This window comes from Chionomys nivalis, chromosome 14 (assembly GCF_950005125.1).
Source record: "Chionomys nivalis chromosome 14, mChiNiv1.1, whole genome shotgun sequence".
NCBI classification, from domain to species: Eukaryota; Metazoa; Chordata; class Mammalia; order Rodentia; family Cricetidae; genus Chionomys; species Chionomys nivalis.
Genome location: NC_080099.1, coordinates 11,875,587 through 11,888,024, shown reverse-complemented (window position 1 = coordinate 11,888,024; position 12,438 = coordinate 11,875,587). Strand labels below are relative to the sequence as shown.

Sequence of the window (12,438 nt, the reverse complement as noted above, 5' to 3'; positions counted from 1 at the left end):
GGTGCACAGTCTGCAAGAAATGGCCAGGGAGCTGGGTTCTTAGTGAGACCCTTAGAGTGTGTGTGTGTATTTGTGTGAGCGCGCGCGTGTGTGCGCAGCATTGCACAGCATCCAGTATTTTGACAGCTAGAGGAGAGACGGGTATTTCCAGACCCTTTGTGAGCGAGGCCATGATTGACCTGGGGTTGCTTGCACATAGTAATCTATGAGTACGTTTAGCAAGGTGTTTCACTTCTGCGCACATCTTGCCCTGGGGGTTCCCTGGGGACCACCTGAGACTTCTGTGAGCTCTGAGCATCCACTAATTTAATTATCTTCGTGCTTCTCTGGTGTCTTGTCCGGCTGTTGATTTGGAGCTTACGCCAAAGAAAGGGAAGAACTGATCCCAACTCCAATTTCACCTTGTGGAGCTGGGAGCTTCTGTCCCATAGTCCCTTAGCCAAAAAGATACATAGGTGAGCAGGCCTGAGACTGGCCGGTGGCTCTTGTATTTGTTCATTTCTCTGGTCTTTTTACTTTTAAATCTGGGACCTTCGCTCAACCGATACAATTGAGTCCAGAACCAAGATAATGATAGTTTGTGGCAGATTTGCCTGTCTGCACTTTTTAGGGGGTGGGTGGGGAGGTTTTGATCATTGCCCCAAGCCCCTAGGGAAAGTAAGGGCCATTTGAGCTGTTGGGGAACTCTGCTGTGGTGTGTGGGGATTCTTGTTAACCCCATGGCAGGCTGCCTGTTAAACAGGCTCTCCCCTCATCAATCAGTAACCAAGGGGGGGTGGGGAGTTCTCCCTGCTCTGGGTGTGCCTACTACTTAAAAGACGGGCCCCGTTTCTAGTTCTAGGGTATTTCTTGAAAGAATCAGAAATCCTATGATTGACCCCTTCCACTTCCCCATGTATTTGTGGTTCCAGGAGGAGGCTGTATCCCGTAGGGCCCACAGACTGATTTACTGTGGTCTGAGAGTTGGGGAGCATGGTCACACAATGTTGTGCTGTGGACCCCAGTTTTCTCATTTGCAAAATAAGGGTATAAGCTTGGTCACCAAATCCACACCCGTCCCCAAGATCTGCGATGCTTTGACTCTTCAATTCAAGGTTGGGGAAGCCAGTGTCTAGGGAGTCACCAGCCTCTATCTGCTCTAAAATAAGATTATGGTTCTTTATGCCTCTTGGTTTGCGAGCTCTTCTAAGATCAATGAAAGAGGAGGATCCTTGGCCCAGGGAAAAATTGCATATACCCGCACTGATATTTGCATATGTTTTAGGGGAGTAGGCTCAGGGTGATGGAGAGTTGCCCTGGAGAGTAGGGACTTGCTTCCCTTCCCTTGCTGGGGATCAAACCAGAGTCTTCAGCACAATTAACAAGCACTCCGTTGGTGAGCTGCCTGCTTATCCCTTTCTTTTAGTGGTAAAATATACTTAACAAAATTACCAAATCACCGATTTCTGAGTGTATATATCCCACACAGAGAAAGCGGCTGGGGGTGGCGGGGAGGTGAGACAGGGCACTGCAGATATACTAGCCAGATTGGAACCTACATCATGTGAGACCAGAAAATCCTCAGAATTTGGGCCACTCTACAGAAGGGCAGCCATGCATGGTGGACTCCAGGTCCTCGCGGCAACACCCTTGCCTGGAAGAGGACTCTGGGAGCCTTGGCCTCCCGCACTGCAGGGGTGGTGCTGGAGGGCAGGCAGGCAGGGAGACTCGGGTCTAGGAGGTCCTGGGTGCTTTGGGGGTGAAAGGGCTGGGATGGCTGAGCAGTGAGTGTATCCAAGCTGGGGAGATTAGATTGCAGGGACAGACAGAAGTAATGATTAACTTTTCCAGTCTGCACGCTGTCTCCAGGCTGTCTTTCTGGTTTTCCCCTGTAAGTACAGTGCAGTCCTGGCCTGGCCAGCTCATGTCCTGGGTTGTAAAGAAAAGAGGAATGAGGGTTGGGAGGGAAGAGGGGAGGGAGCTTGCTGGAGAGGGAGTCCTTTCCATCAGATCCTGTGCTGGAATGTATTCGCTGGAATGCCGTAAATATTCAAAATGCCTTCCCGTCCAACAGTTTTCATAATTGTTGTGGGCCAAGGGGAGCCTGGGGAGGACGGGGTTGAAAAGAATTCTTGTTTCTCTATTCTCCTGTCCTGAAGGTTTTCTTACTCCTGGGAGAGTTAGTTGGAGCTGGTAGTGGGTAACGCTTGGGGACTGGGTTCAGTGTGACGTGTGGCCTTTTAAAAGAGAGGTCTAGGGCCAAAGCGGACAAGATGGTTTTGTGTTCTCTGTGACTGAGAATTTTTGCCTTTTTGGAAGACTTAAGTGTGTTCATCATTTATATTAGAAACAAGGTTGTAAAAGCTAGCATACAGCCTGGCGGTGGTGGCACCCGCCTTTAATCCCTGCACTTGGGAGGCAGAGACAGAGAGCTAGTTCGTTCCAGAGAGAGAAAGAGAGAAGTTAGCATGCAAAGTAATGCGTTTCGTTATGGCATTTTTGTGCCTGTATATGTCATACTGTATAATAGGATTCTTGCTGAACTTCTAGCGTGCAGCTGACATACTAGAATGATTAGTGAAAAGAGCAAGAACTCTGGCTCCCGGTCCTTTCTGTCAGTTCTTGGGTGTACATTTATTTAATCAGCATCCAGTGATGCCTCTGCAGGTGAACCCAGATCTGGAATGTAGTGGTTCTCCAGACTGGCAGGTGGGTGGTTGAGCAGGATTTGATTCAAGTGGACTTTGTCCCATGGGTGCCCCACTTCTGTTTTCTGGGGGCCCGACCAGATCCATACCAAGAGAAGATATTGGGGGCTCCAGATGGTCAATTACAAAAACCCACCCTCAGGAGATGGCTGAGTTATTCTGGGGGTCATGGTAGGAACATGGTCGTACGTTGTGGAGGGGGAGGGGAAGAACCGTGTAGGCAAACTCAGAGGTAATTAGACTGCATGTACTCTCAGCAGCAGCCAGAGAGGCCATTTACTGTAAATATTATGAATGGAATTGGCTGGGTTGGGAGTCCCCACCCTTCCTCTGAGCCTCAGAGCTGGGCAGAGCCGGTCTCCTCAGGCGGCAGCAGCAACAGTCGGGTACACGTTATAATTTGCATGGCTGAACACAGGGCCACAGGAAGCCGTGTCAGCCCAACTGGCGAGACAGACGAGAGCTTTTGATTTGTGCGGCTTCCCTTCTCTGCCCTGTGCTACCCCTTCAGTTTTACTCTCTGCTGGCTAAATAGTGCCGAGGAGGGACCCTCTGGCTAGGGGCTTTGGGTGGGACTGGGGTGGGGAGCACAGTAGTAACACCTCAGAGCTGGAAGTCAGCATTAGGCATGATGTGTCTTTAAGGACCAAGTTACTGATCACCCTTCTAGACCAGCAGGCTGTCTGGAAGCTTGGGGTAGCAGTTTGCAGGAGGATGGTTACAGAGAAGCTGCTGGGCTCCAGGCAGGGGTAGGCGCGGGAAGGGAAGTAAGAGGCCCTTTCTTGGGGACTCAGCTTTTTCTAAAGATGAAGAGTGACAAGATAAAGAACTCGCTTGGAATTAAACAACAACCAAATTGGTTTAGAGTTGGAAGTAGCTCTCTTTCTCTAGGCTGTTTTGTTTTTTTTTACAAATTAAATGCAAAACTGTGCCTTCCACCTCAGAGATTCTCTTACTTTGGAAGGGAGCGGAGGTAAATGGAACTAGGCTCGGCAACTTCTGGTCGGGTCCTTTGTACACTGCAAAGTCATCCGGGGACCCATTTTGCCCAAACTGCCTTCATATAATTTATAGACAGGTCAAACTGATAAGTCCCAGGAGAGCAAGTCACTTGGCCAAGGTCAGAGTGACTTGCTGGCCAGGGAAGCTGGTGCACTTCCCTCTTCTTGGCTTGGCTTAAGGAAACTGGACCCTGACTCGTTCTCCCCCTGAGTATTTGGAGAGGACATTGGGAACAAGGGCTTTCGTGGCCCGAGGTAGCTGCCTGCCCATAATAGCTCATCTTTTTTGGAGGTGGGTGGGGAAGACAGGGTTTCTCTGTAGCTTTGGCTGTTCTGCAACTCTGTGGACCAGGCTGACCTCAAACTCAATGAGATGCACCTGCCTCTGCCCGGAGTGCTGGGATTAAATAAAGGCGTGCACCACCACCTGGCTGTAGCTCACCTTTTGATCCTGGATGCAAGATCCCAGTTCTGTTCTTTGGCGTGTGATGTGGGCCTTGTTCCTCTCCTTGAAGGTGGAATGATGATACCAAGTCTCAGACCAATATCCCGGGCCTTGGGGAACCGCACCAGTGTGTGGAAATGCTTACTGAATGCTCTGTTAGCCTTGGCCCAGAACTGTCCTTCACTGAGGCGATTGTCTGGGCACAAGGCATGTATGGGTTAGCTTCTTTTTTGTTTTTGTTTTTTGAGACAGGGTTTCTCAGTGTAGCCCTGGCTGTACTGGAACTCTGTAGACTCAGGCTGACCTCAAAGTCAGAGATCTACCTGTCTCTGCCTCCCACGTGCTAGGACTAAATGTGTGCTACCACCGTGGATCAGAAGATGATTGGGTGTGTGTAGTATACCATGTGATGGGCCACCTATCACTTTTGTATCAAATTGTCATAATAACTCAGGCTGGCACAAGGAGACCCGTTTTTAGGATGAATTTGGAATTATCCCACCAGAGTTGGGATGTGCCATGGGGGTTGGAGAGACCTAAGGAAGGTCAGGTTTAGTTAGGGATTCAGCCGATTGGACCTAAGGATCTGATGGGGAGTATCCTGGCCTTGAAGGAGGGTCCATAACTTCCTTTGACCATTCCTCCCAGCCCAGTGAGATACTGCAGAGCATAGGGGTGCCAGTGGAATCCAGCTTTCTTATTGTAGTCTCTGACACCCAGATTTCACACCGAGATTCCCTTAGTGACTGTGGGGATTGGGGGTTGAGTTTCAGCGCTCCTGGCGGTGGAGAATTAACCAGAAGCATTGCAGCTTTCTTAGTTAAGTTGCTCCAAAGTCCAGAGTTAATCCGAACTGTTTCAGGACCTCCTGGAAGTCGGGGCTCTATTTCTACCCATGTTCTGTTAGCTTGCAGGCATGGCAGGTTCACGTCAGTGCTTTCCCTATTGGCTGTGGGTTTTGATCTTTTGCCTCCTTGTTGTGATGCAGATGAGCCTAGATTGAGTGTTGGGCCCCTCTTGTTGATTGTTGGTCTTGGAATGGTTCAGGTGAACTCAGAATGGCCAGCTCTTTAAATGGGGGCGGAGCAAGGCAGTGAGATATCTGGTGTAGAAAGACAGGCTGGGGCGACTGCCGGGTGGGGTCCGGAGGAGGGAGGACCCTTGACCTGTGGCTGCTAGGGCGTTGGTAGTCAGTGTTTTTGTTCCTTGCGGCTGCATTGAACCTTTGTGTCTACCCGCCTGCCCTTTGTTTTCCCCCGACCTGCCTGGAAAGGCCTTTGTGAGCAGGGTTGCTCCTTAGGCCCCCTTCCTGTTTGAATTGACCGAGCAGGCAGGCATAGGCCGTCATGAACTTGGGTTTTGGCAAAGAAATACCAACCAGAGGTGGGAGTGGGCGAGACCCCCTCCTTTGCCATCTGCAAAGCAGTTGGGGGCACAATTAACCTTGTGAGTGCTAGTTCCTCTGACTCTGTCCATTCTGACTTTATTTTTTCCAAACTTGTTTCTCTCACAAAAGGTCCAAATTCTAGGACACCCCTCCCCATCAGTAGTACCTGTTCTGTGTTTATAAAGTGATATTTCTTTGCCAGAGCCCAAGGGTATGATATGATGGCCTCTGAGCGCCTGCTCGGTAGGTCCAAACAGGGAGGGTACCCACATGTGTGTGGATACCGTTGTCGGGACTGTCTGTGACAGGAGCCCATTGATGTTTCTGATGACCTCATGGTCTCATGGTTGGCTCTGTGAGCTGAGACCTCAAATTCAGCCTTTCCTTCCTTGTGCTCTTCCTTGTCTCTCACACCTTCAAGTTTTATTTCTTTACTTAGCATATTTATTGATCTATTGTGCGGATAGATATATTACAACATGCTATGCTGTACTTGAAGAAGTCTGGGGACTCCGTTGGTTCTTCCCTGCTCCCTGCCACCATGTGTGTTTCAGGGATCAAACTTGATTGTCAATCTTGATTGCCATCTCCTTTTCCCAGTGGATCATCTCGACAGCCTAAATGTACAGTTTTGGTTTTGGTTTTTCAAGATGGTTTCAAAAACTTGTGTGGCCTGGCTGTCCCGGAGCTCTTTCTATAGACCAGGCTGGTCTTAAGTTAGATTTCTTCTGTTCTTAACTTGTGACCTTGAGTTCTAATATCCCCGTGCCAGTGAGGCCCTAAGTATGAGAGTCATTCATGAGTCTCTGATCGACAAGTGTCTGTCTGGTGTGTTCACTGGTGACCAGGGGCGGTAACTCTCCTTGCTCAGTGGTCTTCCCTATGCAGACACTGTAAATCTTGTCCCTTCTCAGCACCCGGTTCCCTTTTCCCCTTAAAGGGAAGATTTTATACCTTAAGGAAACCGTGGAAGGGGAGGGGCAAACACCTTAATGGAATTTTAGGCAGATTCAGCATTTTTCTGGTATTGCTCCAAAAATTCCCTCAGCTGCAGTAAAAAATTGTGAGCAGGCATCTGATTAGTGAGCCTTTTACAATGTAGCTTTTCTTTTGGATGCTTTAGCATGAGCACACATAGTTTGAAAACAAGCCCCTGTATAGTTTTCTGGGGAGGAAAGGTTATAACGCTGGGAGAAATTGACTGTGTAGTGGGTCGGTGTTGGGACTGTGAGCAGTAGTGGGTTTCCTGTCCTCCCCGCTCCTCCTGTGGTGACCAAGACTTCGAAGACCCTGTCCATGCGTCCTGGGAAACTCTAGTAGAGATGCACCTACTCTGACCCTTGTCAGGAGACTGCGGCCCAATTCTGGTAACCGGTCCTTAAGGGAGCCTAACCAGCCAATATTCGGGCCAAGGTGGACATTTGGGTGCCACCGTTGTATGGTGCTGCTGTAGGCTCTCAGGGTGTGGCCTCATCGTTGGGATGCGCACTGAGGGTCTGATGCGTGCTCAGAAATAGTCTGTGTGGGAACAAGGGTAGGTGTTCGGCTGGAGCCTAGGAAGAGCAAGTAGGGGTCTCCCTGTGGTGTGAGGGGACACCCACACTGCCATTTATCTGGGTTGGGTCATTAACCCCCACAGAAAAGGGCTTTTTTCTGGGGATGCCTGACAGTAAGCTGCCTGTGTGGTGAAAAAGAAACCCAGGCATGCTTCCCTTCCTCCTCTCCCCCACAGGCCTCAGGCCCCAGCCTCTACCAGTTTGCTCTGCGGCCCCCCCCCCCCCCCCCCCCCGTTTGCCTGGCAGACAGGACCCCATCCCTTGCTGAGGAGGCCAGCAGGCCTGGCAGTGGGAGCAACTTGATCCCAGGCTCCTCCTCCTCCCTCCCCTGCCTTCATTCCCTTCCCCCTATGGTGTTGTCTGGTGCCAGGTTTCAGTGGGGCTGGGCTGCATGAAACAAAGCATCCAGGCCCCTCAGAAAGTCTCCCCAACCTCTTCTCTTTTTAGCCACTCCCCAAGTCTTCCTGTCCCTGGCCAGGTTTTTTTTTGTTGGGACACTTTGGGGAACGCTCTTGTGGCCAGAAGTGTCTTACTTCATTGGGCGTCAGGGTCGTTGGTGTGGCTTCCAGAGCTGAGCTCCCTCTCTGCAAGAAAGTTCAAAGATTGCCAGCGCTCACGAGTTTATTAGCAGTTGATGGATCCTTTGCAGGAACAAGTTAACGCCTGATGAGTCACCTTCTGTGTGGAGCCCTCGTCCCTCTCTTGTTTTTCCTATGTTCTAGTGTGTGTGCAGGCACAGACTCTCCATATGTATACACACACTCGGACGCACGTGCAGTCTTGTGTACTTGGGGGGGGGTGTTGGTTTCATGGCAGTGGGGGCAGGGGACAGTGCAGGTTTGTGATTCAGGGATAGGAGTCCACCACTTTCCCGGTCTTGGCACCCCCTTTGTGTGTTAACTGGGCCTGGATTGGGGAGGCCAGTGTTGTGTTGGGGGGTGTAGTTGGGGACACCGCTCAAGATTTGTATATATGAGGCTACCTTGTGGGTTTCAGTCTGCACAAATATACAGACTCGCACATGGGATGTCCCATCCAAACCTGACTGCTGCTTTGAAAAAACAAAAAGAGGCAGTGGAGCTGCCTGGATACCAGGTCCTGACATGCCACATGCCTATAAAAGTTGGAATGGATTGATGTACCAGGCTGCCCTGGGTTACCAACAAGGCTGAGTCTTCTTGGTCCTGCCCCTGCATGGGGACAGCCCTCATCCCTTTGAACCCAGAAACAAAGGACACACAAGGACACACATCCCCCTCCCCCCATAGCTCCATCTTCAGGGCCCACCAAACCGAACCTACCTACCAGAGTGGGAGAGAGGCAGGAGGCTTCCAGTTCTGCCCTGGTGTCCCCATCCCCCGTGCCTTCCCCTCTTGCCTTTCCCCATTTCTGTTAACAAATACAAAGACTTCCGGTCTCCACCCTGCTGCCACAAACCACAGCGTTCCTGCAGCCTGGCGGGGCTGGGGAGATTTATAGTCCTCAGTCTGAGGCCTGTTCTCTTGGCTAGAGTTAAGGGAGGTAGCAGGATGGCGGTGCAGGGGGAGGGACTTTCCTCACCTAGCCCCCCTTTTAAAGGACTCAGAACAGTTTAGGAAAATCACCTCGGCAGCTTCACCCCAGGCTTTCGGGGCTGTCATGGGCTGTGCCAGGGTGGACTTGCAAGTCAGGGAGGGGGCAGCGTGAGCCGTGCAGGGTCAAAATGGAGTGGGGAAGGCACCTCCGGGGACGGCGGACGGCAGAGAAGGACCACAGGATGGTCACATTTATTTCAGACACAGCATCTTCTGTCTGGGCCGGCAGTGGTCTAGGCTGATGCCCACATGCATGCTGTAATTGGGCATCTGAACTTGAGCTTCTCTTTTGTATGGGTTGCTGCCGTCACACACACAGAGAGTTGGTTTCTGTTGGGGAAGATGACTTTTTTTTAAAGCCCCCAGAGCCACCCACATCTTTATTTTTACCAGCTGGCTCTCCCTTCTCAACAAGGCACTGACGTGAGAACTGGATGGCTGGCCAGCTGCGGAGGGTGCGGGCCGCCTGGCTTCTCAGTGTGACTGGGTCACCACCCAGTAGGCCAGCTTCTGTCACCCTAGAGAGGCTGTCACTCAAGGTTCCATCCATGGGATGCGATTCTAGGCTATTGCTGAGGCCTTTTCCAGCTCAACACAGCGAGGGTCTCGGGGTCTGTGCCTCTCGGAGATAAGTAGGCCCAGGTGCTGATGCTGTGGAGTTGATTAGATGGAGAGAGGAAAACAGTGTAACATGCTCAAAAGTGGTTTAAGATGTCTTAGGTGCCCCCCATTAGTATCACAGAGCCTAGGTTGAGTCCAGGCTTATTACCCTTACCCCCTCTTTTTGTTTTCACTGGTTGTGGGGACTCGAGCATGCGTACAAACGTGTTTATGTGTTTTGATTTTAGGAGGGAAAAGAACCTGGTCACCATCACCGCCAATTAATTCCGCCATTTTTTGTTTTGTAGATTCCCAACTTCTTCTGGAACCTGGGGATCGGTCACACTGGTGCGTGGTGGCGTACTGGGAGGAGAAGACGCGAGTGGGGAGGCTCTACTGTGTCCAAGAGCCCTCCCTGGATATCTTCTATGATCTACCTCAGGGGAATGGCTTCTGCCTCGGACAGCTCAATTCGGACAACAAGAGTCAGCTGGTGCAGAAAGTGCGGAGCAAGATTGGCTGTGGCATCCAGCTGACGAGGGAAGTGGATGGCGTGTGGGTGTACAACCGTAGCAGTTACCCCATCTTCATCAAGTCCGCCACACTGGACAACCCGGACTCCAGAACGCTGCTGGTGCACAAGGTGTTCCCTGGTTTCTCCATCAAGGCTTTCGACTATGAGAAAGCTTACAGCCTGCAGCGGCCCAACGACCACGAGTTCATGCAGCAGCCATGGACGGGCTTCACCGTGCAGATTAGCTTCGTGAAGGGCTGGGGCCAGTGCTACACCCGCCAGTTCATCAGCAGCTGCCCGTGCTGGCTGGAGGTCATCTTCAACAGCCGGTAGTTGTGCGGGGAGAAGAGGACAGGATGGAGCGTGAGCCGAGCAGGCCACCATTCAAACTACTTGCTGCTAACCTTTCCCTCCCGAGTGCTTGCTTTTCATGCAAACCCTTTGGTCAGTTTTGCTGTTAACCATTGTTGGTTGTGTTGTTTTGTTTTTTGTTTTTTTTTCCCCTTCTCGTTCTTATTTGTGTTTTGTTTGTCTTGTTCTTTGAGAAATAGCTTATGATGAATTTGTTTGTTTTTTGTTTTGGGTTTTTTTTTTTTTTTTGAGGTGGTGGGTGTGGTTGACAGGATACCCTAATATAAAAATGGGAAGCAAAAGTCAGCACTGCCAAACATGGTATATGAAAGTAGTGGGTACTGCCTTCCCTTCAGAGTGGACGTCCCCGAGCATGTAGGGGCGTGCGTGAACGGCAGATGGGGGAAAGGCTTTTTGTGTTCCTTATGGATGTCCCTAGCTGAGAGACCGCAGTTTCAAGCTGTGTGCCCTTTGGACATGCTCAGTGGGGCAGAGTCAGTACCTGGGCGGACTGGCAGCAGGTGTCCCAGCAGCTGCCAAGCTTTGCCCCAGCCTGCCGAAGCCCCTGCCCTGCCTCCCCCCCTTTAGGACTCGGGCCTATCCACAGGCTTCTGAGAAGCCAGCCTGCTAGAGGCTGAACCAATTGTTTTCATCCCTGTCTTACTGCCTCCTGTCACCCGCTGCCATTGTCATGTCTGTCTCTTTTGGCCATCTGCTCCTGGATCTCTCTCTTGAGATGGGCTTCCCAAGGGCTGCAGGGACAGCCCGGACACAGTATTGCTAACCCAGGACCCTCGGGGTGGGAGTGGGGGCCCTCAGCTGGTTCCCCCACTGTGGTTTTTCATCAGGTTCCCCCAGGTGTGGAAAGTCAGCTCAGCACCCCATCCCCCAGCCTGTGTGCTGAGCTCTGGAGACCAGCGAGGGGCATCCCGGGGAGGGAACTGCTCAGTGCCCCCCCCCTTCCCACTGAGAAGGGTGTGGCCCTGCCATAACAGAAGGTACCACCCTAGGCTGACTCCAGCTCTTCTCTCAACTCATACACTCGTATGATAACTTTGACACTGTTCTTAGCTCAATGAGCACGTTTAGACTTCAACATAAGCTATTTTTCTAACTACAAAGGTTTAAGTGAACAAGAGAAGCATTCTCATTGGAAATTTAGCATTGTAGTGCTTTGAGAGAGAAAGGACTCCTTAAAAAAAAGCTGAGATTTATTAAAGAAAAAATGTATTTTATGTTATATATAAATATATTATTACTTGTAAATATAAAGACGTTTTATAAGCATCATTATTTATGTATTGTGCAATGTGTATAAACAAGAAAAATAAAGAGAAGATGCACTTTGCTTTAATATAAATGCAAATAACATGCCAAATTAAAAAAAGATAAACACAAGATGGGTGTTTTTTCTATGGGTGTCATCACCCGGCTGAATGTTTTTCTAAAGGAGTTTATGTTCCATTAAACAGTTTTTAAAATGTATACTTCATCCCATGTTGTTCAGCTGCTTCTTTTGCTGGGAGGGAGGCCGGGAGGTTCACCAGTGGAGACCAAGGTGAATGGGCCGGGGAGTGAAGGCTCCTGGTAGCACTTCCCAGATCGAAGACCACAGTCCTCCAGGGATCCTCTTATTTGGTGTGGTTCCAAGTTTCTTGATTGTGTATTGGGAAATGGCTAGAGGTTTTGGAAGTTGGAATTGGGGAGAAGGGGTGTGTCAGCTGGGAAGGTGGGGTCAGTGGCGGAAGAGCAGATACATCCTCAAAGGCCAGGTTCCCTTGGTTCTCGGTAATTACAACACTGAGCCAGTGCGTCTTTCTCAGGGGAGGAGACTTTGCCAAAATTCCAGGAGATTTCCTGGGCACCGGGGTCCCAGGAAGTGATAGAGGTTAAGTATCCCATAGAGGTCGAGGGATGAAGCCTCCCTCCTTCCCTCTCAATGACTGAATTCAAGCTTCACTCTTAGCTGTAGATGACTGACCGGTTGGGTTCTCCAGGCCTCAAGTCCAGCTCATTCTGGGGCTCGTGCTGTGAGGTCTCTTAAGTCCATGGTATAAGCCAACCTGAGATTTTTGTCCACGTTTTAGTTAGATCCAGCGTGTGTATACCACATAGGTGCATCATATCCACGGAGGTCAGAAGAGAGTCTTAGATTCCTCTAGAACTAGAGTTTAGGTATTAGCTGCCGTGTGGGTTGGTGCTGGGAACTGAATGTAGGGCCTCTATGAGGGCAGCAAACTGAGGAGCCATTTCTCTGCTCCCCAATACCTTAAATACTGAAAGCTTCAGTAGATACCAGGCATAGTAGTAACCACGTAGGGCA

At 50.5% G+C, this 12,438-nt stretch overlaps 1 protein-coding gene across 2 annotated transcripts in view; it reads left to right on the top strand.

The window, feature by feature from the left end:
- Smad7 (SMAD family member 7) overlaps positions 1–11,600 on the top strand; it is a 29,074-nt gene extending 17,474 nt beyond the window's left edge. For both annotated transcript variants that reach the window (XM_057789175.1, XM_057789176.1), the window contains exon 4: positions 9,559–11,600. In XM_057789175.1, the coding sequence (XP_057645158.1) occupies positions 9,559–10,097 (539 nt within the window). In that variant the 3' untranslated portion in view covers positions 10,098–11,600. The remainder of the gene's footprint in view (positions 1–9,558) is intronic.
- Positions 11,601–12,438: the final 838 nt, after the last annotated feature.